The following is an 18,420-nucleotide window of genomic DNA, read 5'->3' as shown; positions in this document are numbered from 1 at the left end:
TGGTATAAACCAAACAACATTTATTTTATTATAATCAATTTTGATACAAAAATTACCAAACATAAATCACTTTAACACAAACTTACTTTTTATCAAAATCAAGTTTGCAAAATCAATTTTATGCAAACTCCCGTTTACAAACTGTAATCCAAAGACACACTCACTAGTTGAACCAAGGTTATTGGTTCATAAGATAAACTCGTTCCATTTCACAACTCTACGTACTTTCATGAAACTTTCCACTAACGTTTAACACTCTATATGCCACTATATATTGTTGGACTTGTCAAAAAACAAAATACATTCACCAAGATGGATACCATAGAGTGAAATGAGCTCATGAAATCATATAAGAAGAAAAAATAATAAAAAATGGTTAAGGCCCATGATTTGTGTTATATGTATCATACTCATATATTATAGGTGATGGTACTATTAGAAGTAGGTCAAAATTAGCTTTATCTCTGTCTAATTCAAGCGTTTCTTCTGCTAATCTGGTCGGTTTGTCGTGTGTTTATTACTTGAAAAATTTAAATTTTTATATATTTTTTTATTTCCATCCGGTGATAAATTCATAATTAATTACTTTGAAGAATTATGTTTTTGTAGAGTTTCAGAAATTGCTTTTTAATTTTGTTGTTGCCTTTTCAGCGATGTTTAATATTAAAATTTAGTATTTTTTTTGTACATGGAGATCACAAATTTAATTGGGACTTTTATTTTTTTTAAATTTTATAAATTTAAAGGATAAGTTTATTTTTTATTTTAATTTTTTAAATATATAAATATAACTCTCAAAATTTTTATTTTAGTATTAAAAATCTTTTAAATGTATAAATCAAAATTTTCAATTTATTTTATGTTAAAAAAATTCAACACAAATCAGATCTTTCGATTTATACATTATAAAATTTGATTCTTATTTCTCTACAAATTTTATTATCTCTCAAATCTAAGAGTCTAATTTATTATTTAAAATTAAAAATTAAAAATTAAAATTTATATCAGAATAAAACATATCAATTAACTATTACACCGAATAACACACCATCTTCTTTCATTTCTAAAAATATTAGCATAATTTAATTTGTGTATTCATATTGTTTTAATTTGCTTTATTATTATTATTATTACTATTATTATTATTTCTAAAATAACTTATTATAAAACTAAACATGTTTATTTTATTTTAAAAAAGATATGAATAAACATACAATAGAAATATTAAAAGAATTTTGCTAAACTATGTCACTTAATAAAAGTACTATTTAAAAAAATTTAACTAAAAGTTATTAAAAATTAATTTTTTACATTTTTCAATACATGAAATACACTAAAAATAAAAAATTATTATTATACTCTTAATATATACCCCTAAAACATAAATTAACTAAATCTATATTAAAAACTTCGAACTTTTAGATTCTCAACAAAATTATCTATATTTATTATTTAATACCTTGAAATTAAATGTATACACGTCTTTAATTTAAAGAAAACGTTCACATATCCGTATAAGAAAAATTTTAAGTGTATCGAGAAATACTGGTGTTTCAATTGTTTTAACTGTTGATTTCAATTAATAAATATTATATATATTTTTTATAATTCAGATCAACTGTTAAAATAACTGAAACACCGATATTCTCAGAACACTTAAAACTCTTCCGTAAGTATAAACGCTCCTATAAATGTAGATGGAATGGATTAGGCAGGTCCAAGATAAGTTGCATGCCTATTACTTACATTACCAAGGTAATTAATTAAGCATGTTTTTTACGGTGGCAAAAGGGGATGGCAGAACAACAAGTTTGATTTTAATAATCCACTTACTTTATTTTTTGTATCTTAGAAAAAAGTAGTTTGAAGGCCATGTGTTTTACCCATTCTTTGATTCCTTTCTTCACAGTCAAACTTATAAGTATTGAATTTGCACTCTTCGAGATTAATCTTTTATCTCTCATCAACTCATATATATTATTAAAAACTTTTCTTTTTGTATTCATTCTCTTCGTAGGTGTGTCTCCATCTGTGTACTGTTACTAGCAGAAGACCCGTGCATAAAATTTCTGTTGCTAAGATTTATCTCTCTAATCTACTAACTCATAAAATATAAGACAAAAAAATACCACATCAAATGAGACAAAAGAAGTTTTTTTTTTTTTTTATATTTGCATTATTTGTTAAACGTACTATGGTATTTATATATTTGTAGCAATTTATGGGAAAAAACATCGAAAGTGATCAAAGTGACCAACTACGTCCACCGTAGAATTTTTAATTAAATATCACACAGCTTTCTTTTTCTCCTAAAAAAAATTGTCCAGTCTTAAATTTTTATTATAAAATTTATATAATTCTCCTTCTTAGACAAATTAATTCTTTCGTTCTTCTAACAAAATTTTTAATATATACATTAAAAATTAAGTCTTTCATAAATTAAATAAAGTTTAAACTAATAATTTTCAAACAATAATTAATTAACAATTTTCTTTTTTATTTGTAGTTACAACTCAAATTTTCAATTATAATCTTGGTAGCTAATTATTGTTTAAAAGAACTATTTTACCAACAAAATTATAAATTTATTATAAAATGCTTAATTCTACAAAAATATTATTATACCATACACTAATTCTATTTACGTTCCACTTACACTGTTTTAATTTTTTTAAAATTCTCTAAAAGAACAAAAATTTATCCAAACAAAAATGTGTAATTTATATTTTTAATATTAAATTGGTTAAATTACTTTTTTTTTCAAATAAATTTGAAATTTATTTAAAAAATCAAATTAAATTATATTAAATACTACAAAAAAATTTCATTTATCGGAGTTAAAAAAAAGGTGAACTTCAACCAATTATGATCAATGTTACATTAATCTAATTAATACACAAATTGAAGTATTATATATTTAATAAAAGAATTTACGATAAAGAATCATTTATTCTAACCAAATAAGTATCAAAGAATAATTAAAATTTTTTTATAATACTTAAATAAAATTCATTCATATATATTAATGTATTGTCAAATGATTATTAGATTTTTGAGAATTTCTGATTTTTTATTACACAGCCATGTAATAAAATATGTTCTTTTATATGCATATTAACACGGTCAATATGAAAAGATAATTATTTTTATTGATTTAATGTTGCATAACAAATGTGCAAAACTACTTTATACTGAAAGAAAATCGCACTTTATCACAGATGTGGTCCAATTTTTTCTCTTTAAAAGAGAACCACACTTTTTCACCTATTTTAAAGAACTTTTAGAATTTTCAACCGCAAAATAAAAAATCCAAAGAAAACACCAAAACCCAGAACAGAATGGCAAGGGATGAACTTGGGTATTAATGTGAAATTGACAATCTTAACTTATTGCATGTGAGGAAGGAAACTAACTAAAGAAACATAAAAATACCAAATACAAAATTGAAAGAGAATGAGAATTTAAGTAAGTGAAGCCCATAGCCTCGTAACTTTCAGGTTCAATACATTCTAATTAGAAATCAATGGCTTCATATGTATGGACAAAAAACGTTCATGAATTTCTACCTACATTTGGCACAAATGCAATAATGAGAATGAGTAATAGTAGTATAGAAATATTTATATGCATGTGTGTGTATAACCATATATCAAAAGATAATGATACACATTTATCATGACATCAGTTTATTTTTTTTTCTCAAGTTATGATAACAATACAAATCTGAAGAGATCACATAAACAGTTAAAGTTAATCCAAAATTTAATACCTCGCAGATGACAAAACAATAAAGTTAATCCAAAACATCTCATCAAATGAGTTCAGAATTTTAAAAAAATAAACTTGCTTTTTTTTAACCCAAGCAGCAATATATTTTTATTTTTAAGAAAAAAATCCTTAAGAAAACCAAAGCTAAAGTCAATTATACACAAGATAGTCTCCAAAAGAATAAGAACTACTAAATCTCTGTCAATAATTTATTGAAAATATAAGTTCGGGAGAAGTTATGTAAAAATTTAAATCAAGATTTTAAAACATGCCAAAAACACATTTTGAAAAATATAATAGTAATACTCTCAAATTTAAAGGATATAAAACCACTATTAGAAAAATTAAAATAAATAAGACAATAACCCATCAATGAAATGCCAACTTCAAAAAGACTGCAAGAGATCAATAAGCATAACCATATGCAAAAGCATTGGAGCTAAAACAACAGGAAATTCATATAGATTTAGAAGAAAGTGAAAACGCACCTGTAAGACAAAAAAAAGCACAATGACACCAACTAAAAATTACACGTTTAACACATCACATATGGAAAAGAGAAGTGCTACACATACCAAGTCTTTTTTGTTTACAAGTCTTACAAGTTGGGCCTAACACGCGCGTTACTGAACCATCTTCGCGTGTTTCATCTTCGTTTCCTTTTTTACGAAAAAGAAGAAGAACAGACACAGAGAAAGAAGAAGAAGAAGAGGAAGAGGAAGCACGGAGAAAGAAGAAGAAGAAAAAGAGGCACAAAAAAAACGTGAAAACGGCGTGAATATAAATGACTTGTATGACTTGTATTGAAAATCACTTGTATACGGAGAATTACTCTATGGAAAAACAGTAAACTTAATCCAAAAATGCTCATCAAGTCAGTTCACATTTAAAAATTATAATTCTCCACTTTTTTTTCAAACCAAGCAGTAAGGTATTTTTATTTTTAAGATAAAATCCTTAAGCAAAGCAAAGCTGAAGTCAATTATATACAAGATAATTATACAAATCTGTCATGACATCAGTTTATTTTTTTCTCAGGTTACGGCAATAATACAGATCTGAAAATATTACATAAACAGTTAAAGTTAATCCAAAATTTATCACCTCATGTCATAGAACTAAGTTGGTGTGAGAACAAACAAATAAAACTTCTTTTTTAAATTAAGCCTATCAAACTTGAAAATTTACCTAAACTTGTGGAACCTAGAAAACTAAAAATTATAAAATAAAAAAATATATATTATCACTCATGTTATATCACTATGGACATAATGACAAATTACTTTTTTATTATGCCTTTGCATGAATTTATAAAAAAATAATTGATATTAATCAACATGGCAACAAAATGCTTGAGGAAAAAGCAAGATGTTGATGCAAGAATCTTGATAATATTGTGTTTTGACCACAATGTATAAGACAACAAAAAAAAAGTAGGATGCGATCTTTCAAATATAAAAGGGTACTGCTCAGCAGAGAAAATGGCCCAAGCTAAGGGCTTGTTGAAGAGAACACTTCCCCTAACCAAACTCACAACACAACGGAGTCCTTGAATCAAAGAGTATCCAGCAGCCAAACCATTAGCAACTACCAAGAATCTGCAAAGTTTTTTAATCCATCAAAAACTAATGAATTAGGACAACAAAACATGCAACACTTTTATTGCTAGAAATTAACATAGAACATAGATTAATAGATACTTACACCAAAGCCTTAACATCAGTGAATTTAGCTTCCTTCTCAAAAGAGAAAAACACCTTCACTTGTGAATCAGTTCCAATAAGAACAGCTGCAACAACTCCAAGACCAAGAATCATAAACCTTAACACCAAATCAGCTATCTTGATCCTCTTATCCAACAATTTCAGGTTTGTGCTATGGTACACTGGAACTGTTCCAGGACTAACACCTACACCCAAATAACTCATTTTCTCTAGACACTAACAATGCAAAAGAAAACAAATATACACAAAGCTAAAAGAAGTATGCATCTGTGTACAACAAAGGTATGTTTCTTTAATCTCCTAAGAAAAATTAATCAATTAGGAAGTGAAGTAAATAAAGAGTTATCTTTATCTAACCAAAGTAATTAAGTACCTAAAATTAGCTAATTACCATACAATCAAATTAAATATCAATGAAACCCGTTAAACCTTAAAACCTAATGATAGAACAGCACAAGCAATACTAATGAATTAAGTTGGTGTGACAATTTTGCCTAGTTAATTTCACATGGGTTCATCACCTCATTTCATAGAACCAAGTTGGTGTGAGAACAAACAAATAAAACTCTTTTTTTTAAATTAAGCCTATCAAACTTGAAAATTTACCTAAACTTGTGGAACCTAGAAAACTAAAAATTATAAAATAAAAAAATATATAGTCACTCATGTTATATCACCATGGACATAATGACAAATTACTTTTTTATTATGTCTTTGCATGAATTTATAAAAAAAATAAGTGATATTAATCAACATGGCAACAAAATGCTTGAGGAAAAAGCAAGATGTTGATGCAAGAATCTTGATAATCTTGTGTTTTGACCACAATGTATAAGACAACAAAAAAAAAAAGTAGGATGTGATCTTTCAAATATAAAAGGGTACCTGATCAGCAGAGAAAATGGCCCAAGCTAAGGGCCTGTTGAAGAGAACACTTCCCCTAACCAAACTCACAACACAACAGAGTCCTTGAATCAAAGAGTATCCAGCAGCCAAACCATTAGCAACTACCAAGAATCTGCAAAGTTTTTTAATCCATCAAAAACTAATGAATTAGGACAACAAAACATGCAACACTTTTATTGCTAGAAAGTAACATAGAACATAGATTAATAGATACTTACACCAAAGCCTTAACATCAGTGAATTTAGCTTCCTTCTCGAAAGAGAAAAACACCTTCACTTGTGAATCAGTTCCAATAAGAACAGCTGCAACAACTCCAAGACCAAGAATCATAAACCTTAACACCAAATCAGCTATCTTGATCCTCTTATCCAACAATTTCAGGTTTGTGCTATGGTACACTGGAACTGTTCCAGGACTAACACCTACACCCAAATAACTCATTTTCTCTAGACACTAACAATGTAAAAGAAAACAAATATACACAAAGCTAAAAGAAGTATGCATCTGTGTACAACAAAGGTATGTTTCTTTAATCTCCTAAGAAAAATTAATCAATTAGGAAGTGAAGTAAATAAAGAGTTATCTTTATCTAACCAAAGTAATTAAGTACCTAAAATTAGCTAATTACCATACAATCAAATTAAATATCAATGAAACCCGTTAAACCTTAAAACCTAATGATAGAACAGCACAAGCAATACTAATGAATTAAGTTGGTGTGACAGTTTTGCCTAGTTAATTTCACATGGGTTCATCACCTCATTTCATAGAACCAAGTTGGTGTGAGAACAAACAAATAAAACTTTTTTTTTAAATTAAGCCTATCAAACTTGAAAATTTACCTAAACTTTGGAACCTAGAAAACTAAAAATTATAAAATAAAAAAATATATAGTCACTCATGTTATATCACCATGGACATAATGACAAATTACTTTTTTATTATGTCTTTGCATGAATTTATAAAAAAATAAGTGATATTAATTAACATGGCAACAAAATGCCTGAGGAAAAAGCAAGATGTTGATGCAAGAATCTTGATAATCTTGTGTTTTGACCACAATGTATAAGACAACAAAAAAAAAAAAAAAAAGTAGGATGTGATCTTTTAAATATAAAAGGGTACCTGATCAGCAGAGAAAATGGCCCAAGCTAAGGGCTTGTTGAAGAGAACACTTCCCCTAACCAAACTCACAACACAACAGAGTCCTTGAATCAAAGAGTATCCAGCAGCCAAACCATTAGCAACTACCAAGAATCTGCAAAGTTTTTTAATCCATCAAAAACTAATGAATTAGGACAACAAAACATGCAACACTTTTATTGCTAGAAATTAACATAGAACATAGATTAATAGATACTTACACCAAAGCCTTAACATCAGAGAATTTAGCTTCCTTCTCAAAGGAGAAAAACACCTTCACTTGTGAATCAGTTCCAATAAGAACAGCTGCAACAACTCCAATACCAAGAATCATAAACCTTAACACCAAATCAGCTATCTTGATCCTCTTATCCAACAATTTCAGGTTTGTGCTATGATACACTGGAACTGTTCCAAGACTAACACCTACACCCAAATAACTCATTTTCTCTATACACTAACAATGCAAAAGAAAACAATGGATTTACACTAAGTACAGAAGTACAGAATTCAAATTCGAAATAGAACTAAAGGGTAATTTCATATCCTATAAAGTTGATTTACACTTTTGTATCAAACATAAATTTAAAAATTAAAATTAAAATAAAAATGAAGAGTAAGATGCATAGACAGCGTAACCTTGTAGAATAGCGTTAGGGGATTAGGCGTAGCAGAGTGGAAGAGAATCGTGAGCGGTCAGCGATGAAGTCAAACCAAAACGCTGTGTCGTGTTGTTTGCAATGGACGGCGACGGAGCTGTGAAAGCGAAGGCTGCAGCTGTTGTGTCTCTGTGGGTTGAGGATTTCGGAGAGGTCTGCTGCCTCTACCGCGTCCTCCTCCTCTGTGGTTTCAGACAACGAATTCCAGCAGCTAGGGTTAGTGTTTTAGGTGGGGGTCGTCGGGATTGGTGATTTCAGAACAATGAAGATAGAAATTAGCGAACATTGAAGACACATACAAACCTGAAGGTGCAAAACGGAGGTGAAGAGGTAGGGTTTGGGAGTAAGAGCGAGAGAGAATGTGAGTCGCAATCGCCAGAAAGAGAGAGCAGATAACCGAGAGAGGATGTAATCCGGAGATCATCCGTCGGTGATGGTGTTGAAGCCGACGGTGCGGTTGGCTTTTATGGGGAAGAAGGAGATCCATAGAAAGAGTGAGACACTGAGACGATGAAGGAAGGAGGAGATAGAGAGAAAGTGAGAAACATTCTGCTTTACCTTTAGGTTACCCTTTTTCATTTTTTTATTGCAAATGAACGTGAGAGTGACGCGTGGCTTAATGCGCCACGGTCATTAGACAAGTAATAGATAGATAGATTAGGAGATCCTTCATCTCTTTAGGTGGATTATCAAAAAAATTAAATCCAAATTATTTTCTTATATTCTTATATTAGCTTTGGCCAAATGGTCAGCAGAAATGTTGCCACTTCTATGTGTGTGCATAACTTTGATCTCCCAAGACTTATCCTTCGGTTTCTGAATCTTAGTCCTACGATCCCAGTGTCCGTAACCAAACGCTACCAAATAAACCATAAGAATAACTTCAATTGCAAGTTTGCAACTATGGTTTTTGGTCAGGACCGTGGGCCACAAAGGATCCAGACCCAGAAAACAGAAACCCTATTACTTCAATTGCAGCTTGCAAGTGGAACTTATTGAGCCTAATGGGCCTTCTTCCTCGTGGGCCAAACAGAAAACCCTAGAGTATATATATTAGATGCATAACTTGCCCAACCCATAGCCGAGACAGAGAACCCTAGAGACTTTCATATCTGCTCTGCGCCTGCTGCCTCCCTCCAAGCCGTGACTCTTGCTTCTCTGTTCTGTGAGTTCTCTTCTAATTTCTGCTTGTTATCTCTGTTTTTGTCACTGTCATGCTGTAAATTATGTAGATTTGTATCTGCTTCTGTGATTATGTAAATGATCGATGTTATTATTGGTCTTATTCTTTTTATTTATGTTTGTGTTTGTGTTTCTGTTTTAATTTTTATTGATGTTTTTTTAATTTGTTTTTGTAATGTCAATCCACACATGGATTTTCTTTCCAATGTATGTTTGCAAAAGTATAAACCCTAAAAATTTGATAAAACAATACTAACCAAGCAAAACTTTTAATTTATTCAATTAAATAATTGTCTAACAATTTACTATTATTATTTTTGTATATATATATATGGAGAGAAAGAGAGAGTATCTTACTTAGCTTACTGTTCTTATAACATGCAAGAAAAGTTCCAAAAAGGAAGAGACATTCCCGTTGAAGAGACATTCCAAAAAGCATAACTCTTTTTTCAAAAGAAACTTAATTAAGATGTTTATCTAAATTGAATTTTAGACATATACACTCTTAGTTTTCCTAAAAAAAATTACGGTGAATTTGGTTTTAACTAGAATTTTAAAATAAAAAATTTAAAAGTAAATATTGCACCGAAAAAATTGTATAGTCAATATTCAAACACAAAAAAAAAATTCAAAATGTTTGAAAACAATAACATCCAAAATTAAATTTTAAAAAATATTTGACATTTATACTAAACAAAAGTTCATCTTTAATAAATTTTATAATAAATTTGTTATTTAATAATCTGTTACGATATTAGTTGAAATTTGACCATTATAATCTTGATTTTTAAGTATTACTCTTTCAAAATATATACTCCTTTTAAATTTTGGATCCGTTTGTCTTCTTTTAAAATTAATTTGAAACATTATTTACATTGGATAAATAAGATTATAAATGCTTTCATTGAAATTATTTATATTAGGTTTTGTTTTGTAGATGATCAAGTGCCCTTACACTTATTAACATTCAAAAGTAGCTAGAAAGTGTTTATGGAATTCATATATTTATTGTCATTTTTTTTTTGGTTAAAAGAAGCTTATTTTTCTGTAGTAAAGGTAATTGAGTTACCCAAATTAGTTACTTTTGAATTATTAATAGGTGAAAATTCAGATGCTATCAACTTTAAAGTTGATAGTTGAGAGACGTTAAATGATTTAATTAATTTGACTAAATTTTTATCTAATGATTTTTAATTATATAGTTGAGAGACGTTAAATGATTTAATTAATTTGACTAAATTTTTATCTAATGATTTTTAATTATTAACTTTATGTAAAGTTGACTGCATCTTAATTTCTACTTTATTAATAAATACCCTTAAAATACTTTAACGGAAAATTTTTTTATAGTATCAAATATAGTTTAATGAAATAATTTATGTATATTGACATTGTTGGATGAAAACTAAAGTGTAAATTTAAGTCGAAAAGATTAACTGTAATTTTGATGAAAAGATCAGAGTAGAAAGCGTGTTTGAAGTTTGAACTCCACCAGTTGAGCATTAATTACGAAATGGTCATCATCATTATCATCAATCCTTCTTCTTTTCATTGATTTTGGTGTGTCTATGTGATTTGAAAAGATCCCCAATAGTGTGCCCTAGAATGAGAAGAGCCCCATATTCATTACTATAATATTCATTAATTCATGTATCTGCACCTAGCACATCAAAAACATGAAATACAAGTACAAAAATATTAGAAAAATAACAAAAATTTAGATATTTAGAATGTGAGGTTGATAATTAAAAATTATTAAATATATATTTAATTAAATTTATTAAATTATTTAATAATTTTTAACTATTAATATTATATAAAGACAAATTATTTATGAATCTGCACTTTAAAAATATCATATTATAAATGAATGCATTTAAATTAAACTCTTTTAGTAATATCAAAGAATTAACAACAAAATATATAAATATATAAATAAAAATCAATTATCTCTTGATTAAAAATGACAAACAACAAAATAAATATAACCTTACGAGTTCACTATTTGTAAATATAAGAGCATATTTATATGTTATTACATTATTAAATTGCTTTTTATTAAAAGAGTTTTTTATTTTAAATATATTTGATAAATTTTTAATAATAAAAATAAAAATATTAAAAAGATAAAAAAGTTGAAAATATATAGTTTATATCTTCTATAAAAAAATTATTTTTATGTAACTTTTTTAATATAATAAATTAATAAAAATTATTTTTATATTATTATACTAAAAAATAATTGATAAATAAAAAAATAATTTTTTTTGGTAATAAAAAAAATACAAATAGAGAAAGTCTAGGGAGCCAATGGCCTAAGCGTACAATGTGTACAATGAAGGTTTAGGGAGTATTAGAGATATCATTATTAGTGTTACGTTATCCTGTCAGGTTACGCTTTTGGGATGAGTGGTTTCAAGACATGGTATAAGAGTTTCAGATGCGGAAGGTCAAGAGTTCGAACCTTGGTGAACCCAAAATTAATTTTTTATAACATGAGATGTTTATTATCCCTGGTATCCGGATAGTTATCCTTGCTATCCGGATGGTTATTCTGCATAATAAGTGATGTTCATTTAATTCATAAACCAAAGATTTAGCCCATTGTACATATTGTACACTTAGGCCATTGGCTCCCTAGCACTACTCATACAAATATAAAATTATTAGAAGCACGAGTAGCCCAAGACCAACTTGCCAACGGGCCAACCCATTGCCCATACAGAAAACCCTAGAGTTTCATATTAGATGCATAAACCCTAGAGGCTTTCATATCTGCCTCTGCCCCTGCCTCCTCCCTCCAAACCGTGACTCTTCAGCGACGCACGCTTCTCTGTTCTGTGAGTTCTCTTCTAATTTCTGCTTGTTATCTCTGTTTTTGTCACTGTCATGCTGTAAATTATGTAGATTTGTATCTGCTTCTGTGATTATGTAAATGATCGATGTTATTATTGGTCTTATTCTTTTTATTTATGTTTTGTGTTTGTGTTTCTGTTTTAATTTTTATTGATGTTTTTTTAATTTGTTTTTGTAATGTCAATCCACACATGGATTTTCTTTCCAATGTATGTTTGCAAAAGTATAACATTATCAAAATAGGAGCCATAATATTCATTTTCTGAAAATTATTGATGTTATTTATTCTCTTAATTTTCTGAAAAGTATAACTTAGTGTTGATACTCTCTTGTTGCAATTTGAATTTAGGTTTTTTTTAGTTGATCTCTAAGAACGAGTGTTTTATTTTGCCAACAGAGAAAGAGAGATGCAGAACGAGGAGGGACAGATCACTGAGCTCTACATTCCTAGGAAGTGGTAAACACACCTTCCTTTCAAACCTTTCTTCTTTCGCTCACTGATTTTTCTTTAATAAAATATAATATGTATTTTGCTTAAGTGCTAGCTTCAGCAAACCAGACTCTCTCTTGAAGAAAGAGAACAGGACCGAGGAGTGGGCCCTCGCCAAAACCCAACAGCTCCAAGCCGCTAAGAAAACCAGCTTCCAAACTCGCAAGTTGATTTTTAACAGAGCCAAACACTACTCTAAGGAATACGCCCAACAGGTTCAACGCAACCAATTGCATTTTCATTTTTTGCTTTCTCAATTCACTCTTCTCAATTCCTAATTACATTTTCTTCTTTTTACAGGAAAAAGAGCTAATTAGGTTGAAGCGTGAGGCCAAGCTTAAAGGAGGCTTTTATGTCGATCCTGAAGCTAAACTCTTATTCATCATCAGGATCCGTGGGTAATTATCTTCTTTTCATTTAAAATTATTAGTTATTTTAATACCAAATTATCTAAAGTGTTTTTATACAAGCTTCATTGTTGTTCAATGTATGATGTCAGTGTCAATGCTATGCACCCTCAGACAAGGAAGATTTTGCAGCTCTTGCGGTTGAGGCAGGTAAATCTATTGTTATGATTTGAACTACTATGTTTATGTTTGTGCTGCCATGCATGCAATGTGTTTCTCCACTGCTATGCGTCTATGCCATTGATACTGGCATAGTCAGTTTTGGCCACGAATGATTTTTGGACCCTTCAACTATGCTATAGTTATGAAGTCTGTTCTTAAGTGCTGTTTGGATCTGTTTTATTGGTTCATTTGCTGTTATAGAGAAGCTATATATTTAAATTGGAATAGGTTATATTTGTCTGGTCATTTTTTATTGACGTCAAAATAATTCCTTAGGTGCCCCATTGTACTGAATTTTATTTTGTCAATTCTCGAGAAGCATTTGTTGTTGTTAAATATCATGTATTCTGATCTTCTTGGTAGAAAAACCTCACTTTGGAAGGTAATGGTTAGAAACATTATTCTTTTGATTGTGCACAACATAAAATTCAAAGTTATGTTAATTTTCTTTCACAGCTTATTCTCCCCCAAATTATGCTCTTAATTGTGGTGTATCTTATATTTATATACTATGTCCTTGTGGTATTAGAGTATAGCCTTATTTCAAGTTTCTTTTGGCTTCAGATCTTTAATGGTGTATTCCTCAAGGTCAATAAAGCAACGATGAATATGCTGCACATTGTAGAGCCGTATGTTGCATACGGGTATGCGAATTTCACATATTCAGAGACCACATCATCTTGAGTTGTTTACCTGCACAATGCCTTCTTAAAGCATTCAAAATTGATATTTCAGGTATCCCAATCTGAAGAGTGTTAGAGAATTAATTTACAAGAGAGGCTATGGAAAAGTTGAGAAGCAGCGAATTGCGTTGACAGACAACGCCATCATTGAACAGGTGAGTTTGGTGTATGATTTATGTTCCCTTCAATCTCTTTTATATGTAATTGTCACTTTTCTTTCAATCTCTTCATATACTTGTACATTGATCCAATGGTGTTAAACTATGATGGTGACAGAAAAAGGAAACAAATTGAGTGATTGTTATTGTAATGGCATGTTCAATTGCCCTTATATGATTAAAATTTTCAATGTTAGGCATTGGGGAAGCACGGAATTATATGCGTTGAAGATCTGATCCACGAGATAATGACCGTTGGTCCACACTTTCGAGAAGCAAACAACTTCCTATGGCCCTTCAAATTGAAGGCTCCATTGGGTGGTTTGATGAAGAAGCGGAATCATTATGTCGAAGGAGGTGACGCAGGTAACAGGGAAGCTTACATAAATGAGCTTATTAGAAGGATGAATTAATTTTACTTTTTTGTTATATGGTCATTAGTATTGTAAAATCATTAAGGATAATATGTTATTTTCGTTCTTCAATCGGCCCTTTCGTTGACTATATTTGTCTAACTCTTGCACTATTTTGTGTTTTGGACTTTGGTAGCTAATGAGATCAAATGAAAATGAGATGTTTCTGATTTGAAAAAGAAAATCTAGATGTCAGCAAAACATTGACTAGTTGCTTCTTGCTTTATTTTTCTCTTTCTATTTTTTATTATTTCTTTTTCTCAAGAATTTATAAAGAAATGAAAACATAAATTCAAGCACAAGAATTATCCTTTTTTTTAATCAAAATTTTAAATGCATGAAAATGGACATCAAATAAGCTTTGGTAATATACGGTATAAATCTTCTAAATTACATGTTATGAATACGTCACTCTGACCATGAATTTCGTTACCCCACCCCCACAAAAAAAAAATGTAAACGATTGATAGTAAATACTTTTGATTGTTCTATTTTAGATTGGAATGCTTGATCAATATCACATTACAATTTCAAATTCTTATGATTCAATAGTCAACTAGTAAAACAAGACTTTATTGGTGAGAAAGTTCTTGTAAGTGTATATCTTTGGAAAAACAAGAAGAGCTTTTGGAAGAAGAAGAATGAAGAACATAGCATAAAGAGCAGACCAGAATAACGGGAAATATAGTGCAGCCCATTGACATCCCATGACCAAAAACTCCTTCCAGCTCCAAGAAAACTCAAACTGTGACCATTAATGGAAAATGGCCTTAATTCACTAAAAGTTGATCTGCTCATGTTGTCTTTTGCTTCAATTTGAAGCCAATACCTATCAGGAGAAGCATCCTCATAGACTTTGTAATTCCATGGAGCAACATAGAGGCTCTCCCTGGAAGCCTCGTCAGCATGCTTATTTATTTTTGCTTCTGCCACTAAAACAAGACTTCCAGATTGCAAATCATAGACCCTAGCCACAACGGACACCATTGGAGAATCAGAAAACACCAGAGATCTAATTGTCTCATAAGACGAAAGGGCCACATTTCGACATTCATAGTTGTGATGGGATAATGATTAGGGATGTCAATGGGGCGGGGCGGGGGCGGGGGATGCCTCCCTGCTCCCCGTCCCCGCCCCCAGAATTAATCCCCATCCCCGTCCCGATCCCCGCCATGGGGGGATAATTGTCCCCATCCCCATTCCCCGCGTTCCCCATATTCCCCGCGGGGCCCCATTCCCCATCCCCTAATATTTAACATTCATATGAAAATTATAGTAAAAAATATCAAAAAAATAAAAAACAAACTACAAAATACTATTACAAACACACAAACATATCTTATCCAAGATTATAAGTCCAGAAATACAACATAGCAAATTATAATCCATAAAATAAAATCTTAAAATACAACTTCTATTCTAAAATAAAGCAATAAGATATAGTCTTTAACATCAAGTATTCTTTGATGGTCAGCATACTTAGCAAGAGAAATCATAATTGCTTTAGATACATAGAAGGAGAGAAAATCAAGCAACTATTTCAAAATCAAACCCTAACTATTTCAAAATTATAAACCTTATATGTCTAATTGCTTTAGATACATAAAAGAAGAGAAAATCAAAATTATACAACACAGTGAGTAGGAAAGACTGAATAATAGGGTTAGGATTTTTTTAATTGGTAAAATTACTAAAAAACCCACCTATGTTATAAATAAAGTAAGGTTATTTAAGAAATTTCAAACATTCGGGAAATTATCGGGGATGGGGCGGGGATCCCCGCTCGGGTCCCCGCGCTTGTCTCGGGGGAATTTTGCTCCCCATCCCCATCCCCACGGGGAAAATTCCCCACCAACGGGGCCCCATTCGGGGCAGTCCCCGCAGGGATCCCCGCCTCTTGGGGATTTTTGACACCCCTAATAATGATGTCGACATGAAACGAGAGTCTAAAGGAAAAGTGGGTAATATAATCACATCTTTGGCTCCTGACTTGAAATTGAGATCAACGAATGAAACATGGCCTGTATCAATGGCTAAAATTCGCATGGCTCTATTCCATCTCCAATCACCCATCTCCCACTCCCAAAACTCCTGAATTGGTGGAACTTCTGATGAACAATTTACAGTACTTCCAAAAGAACTCCTATGCATGTTAGTCTGAAACAGCTTCTGGAAAGGTGGAAACTGATTACCCAACAGATGGTGTCGCTTTAAGTTCTTACCAAATTTGATATGGAGATGCCCACACAGGTAAGCTGAGATGGAATGCTTTAGGAAAACATCTTCCAACGTCCTTCCAGAACCAGATGGTGCGGAAAATGAGAGTGGAAAATGGCCAAAGGCGATTTTGGTAACAGGTTTTTCTAACTGAGAATCCCAGCGTGAGAGTTCCAAGTCTAGATCACTTAGTAATTGGTCTGTGGGATGCCCAAAAAGATTGGTTGGACCTCGTAAGCCAGTCAACATTGTGGTGTCCAACCCAACAAAGAGATGTTTCCGCTCTGGCGTCTGTGTCGTAGTATGCAAGCATGCATGAATAAACAAGGGAAAACTATATATATACATATACATATAATTCAACCATGGTTGACTCAGCAGTCTTACTGACAAGGAGAGTTTTTCTAAATTGACAGAACATACAATCCACCAAAATGATAGAAGGGAAAAGGAATCATTTCATGATTTTCAATTTAATAGAATGACATATAATTCAATATGAGCAAATGAATGAGCCAGTAAGCTGACCTCATGGGTAACACTATTGACACTCCCAGTCCTGCCCAACTGCCCATTGATGCTGAGCTTAGAAAAGAAATCGAACGAACCTCCAACATCCGGCACACCAAAATTATCATGATTGCCTCTCAGGTCAAAGAACAAGCTCTTGTCAATCCCACTCTTCTGAATAACACTATCCATCACAGTCTTGTATTCCATCCACTCATCCTCATTTTGCTTCATTGTTAATAAATCCTTGCTTTTTCCATCTGGACAGTGGCAAATTCAACATAACACAATAAACAACATTAAAATAAAATCCTAACAACACCCTCATTGAAAAATGAAAAAAATGCTAAGAAATTCAGATGATTACCATGTATGAAATTAACATAATTACATAACATTGTTTACAACATCAGCATAGCATGTCATATAACAACACCCCACATAGAAAAAACAACATCTTCGCTCATTGAAACATGAAAAATCGAAACAGAGACATACCAGTAAGATCACCAGTGATGAGGACCAAGGAGGGGTTGATGAAGGAAAGTGCGGGTCCCACGAGGTCATGGAAATCGATGGCTCTGTCAGGATGGTGAACACTGAAATGGAGGTCGGAGAATTGAACCACCCAAAGCACAGAATCATAGGCACCTTTTGTTTGAATCACCCTTTCTTCTGTTTTGCTTCCATTGCCAGCAGTTGTTGGAGTGTAGAAGGAGATGAAACAGAGAATCACAAGAAGAAGGAGGAGGTTCATGTTCCTTCTTCGTTGGAGGTGAAATCGTGTTACCCTTCTCTGATTTTGGTTTTAATTCCGGAAATTTTTTTTTTTTTTTAACGTAGGAAAAATTGACTTTGGGCAAAGCAAGTTGATGAAGTAGTCCAAAACCCTTAATTTGGTTCATGAAAACAGGTTATATTCTAAATCAAGCAAAATATATTTGTATTATTGTTTAAATATTTAGATTTTATCATGTTAATTCCAATATATATATATATATATATATATAATTTAAACTAATCGATATAATTAATTACCATAATTTAGAGTAGTTTTATAATAACTATATAAATATTTGAGTAAAATGATAATTATATTCTTAAAATTTTAAGCTCGAACTAATTAATCTCATAAAAAAAT

General features: G+C 30.9%; 3 protein-coding genes across 16 annotated transcripts; 1 reads left to right on the top strand and 2 right to left on the bottom strand.

Annotated features, from left to right (window-relative positions):
* Positions 1–5,037: 5,037 nt before the first annotated feature.
* LOC112744300 (CASP-like protein 2B1) lies at positions 5,038–8,954 on the bottom strand. Of its 9 annotated transcripts, none has more exons than XM_072215089.1 (8): positions 8,505–8,901; positions 8,182–8,383; positions 7,764–7,968; positions 7,525–7,657; positions 6,617–6,821; positions 6,378–6,510; positions 5,473–5,557; positions 5,038–5,366 (listed from the first exon to the last, which is right to left on the bottom strand). In XM_072215089.1, exons 5-7 carry the CDS (start codon positions 6,727–6,729, stop codon positions 5,528–5,530), a joined length of 276 nt encoding a protein of 91 aa, XP_072071190.1. In that variant the 5' UTR covers positions 6,730–6,821; positions 7,525–7,657; positions 7,764–7,968; positions 8,182–8,383; positions 8,505–8,901; the 3' UTR covers positions 5,038–5,366; positions 5,473–5,527. The 9 variants fall into 9 exon arrangements, with proteins under 9 accessions (XP_072071190.1, XP_072071188.1, XP_072071187.1 ...); XM_072215087.1 differs by having other exon boundaries at positions 5,473–5,677; positions 8,505–8,900; XM_072215086.1 differs by having other exon boundaries at positions 5,473–5,677; positions 7,764–8,383; positions 8,505–8,954.
* LOC112744298 (large ribosomal subunit protein uL30y) lies at positions 8,955–14,736 on the top strand. Of its 6 annotated transcripts, none has more exons than XM_072215083.1 (8): positions 8,955–9,366; positions 12,637–12,696; positions 12,791–12,944; positions 13,030–13,127; positions 13,229–13,286; positions 13,863–13,942; positions 14,034–14,136; positions 14,337–14,736. In XM_072215083.1, exons 2-8 carry the CDS (start codon positions 12,647–12,649, stop codon positions 14,550–14,552), a joined length of 759 nt encoding a protein of 252 aa, XP_072071184.1. In that variant the 5' UTR covers positions 8,955–9,366; positions 12,637–12,646; the 3' UTR covers positions 14,553–14,736. The 6 variants fall into 6 exon arrangements, with proteins under 6 accessions (XP_072071184.1, XP_025649658.1, XP_025649656.1 ...); XM_025793873.3 differs by having other exon boundaries at positions 9,004–9,366; positions 12,785–12,944; XM_025793871.3 differs by having other exon boundaries at positions 9,004–9,366; positions 12,779–12,944.
* Positions 14,737–15,041: 305 nt separating this feature from the next.
* Positions 15,042–18,167, bottom strand: LOC112744302 (putative metallophosphoesterase At3g03305). The gene is given in 5 exon segments (XM_025793879.3): positions 15,042–15,296; positions 15,299–15,627; positions 16,480–17,060; positions 17,298–17,539; positions 17,778–18,167. Coding segments are annotated over 5 exon segments (1,599 nt in total). The 5' UTR covers positions 18,037–18,167; the 3' UTR covers positions 15,042–15,108.
* Positions 18,168–18,420: the final 253 nt, after the last annotated feature.

The sequence above is a fragment of the Arachis hypogaea genome, chromosome 14 (genome assembly GCF_003086295.3).
Source record: "Arachis hypogaea cultivar Tifrunner chromosome 14, arahy.Tifrunner.gnm2.J5K5, whole genome shotgun sequence".
Lineage (NCBI taxonomy): Eukaryota > Viridiplantae > Streptophyta > Magnoliopsida > Fabales > Fabaceae > Arachis > Arachis hypogaea.
The sequence above is the reverse complement of the archived record's forward strand: the minus strand, read 5'-3'. Positions and strand labels throughout refer to the sequence as shown.

What these genes read in the sequence shown, in the direction of transcription:
- LOC112744300 (XM_025793876.3), bottom strand. Translation starts at nt 7,987, where the DNA reads ATGAGTTATTTGGGTGTAGGTGTTAGTCTTGGAACAGTTCCAGTGTAT. An exon ending in TCTGATGTTAAGGCTTTGGT is followed by an intron (nt 7,658 to 7,763) that starts GTAAGTATCTAT and finishes AAAACTTTGCAG; the next exon opens with ATTCTTGGTAGTTGCTAATG. An exon ending in CCATTTTCTCTGCTGATCAG is followed by an intron (nt 6,822 to 7,524) that starts GTACCCTTTTAT and finishes ATTTGGGTGTAG; the next exon opens with GTGTTAGTCCTGGAACAGTT.
- LOC112744298 (XM_025793871.3), top strand. Translation starts at nt 12,647, where the DNA reads ATGCAGAACGAGGAGGGACAGATCACTGAGCTCTACATTCCTAGGAAG. An exon ending in CTAAGGAATACGCCCAACAG is followed by an intron (nt 12,945 to 13,029) that starts GTTCAACGCAAC and finishes TTCTTTTTACAG; the next exon opens with GAAAAAGAGCTAATTAGGTT. An exon ending in ACAACGCCATCATTGAACAG is followed by an intron (nt 14,137 to 14,336) that starts GTGAGTTTGGTG and finishes TTTCAATGTTAG; the next exon opens with GCATTGGGGAAGCACGGAAT.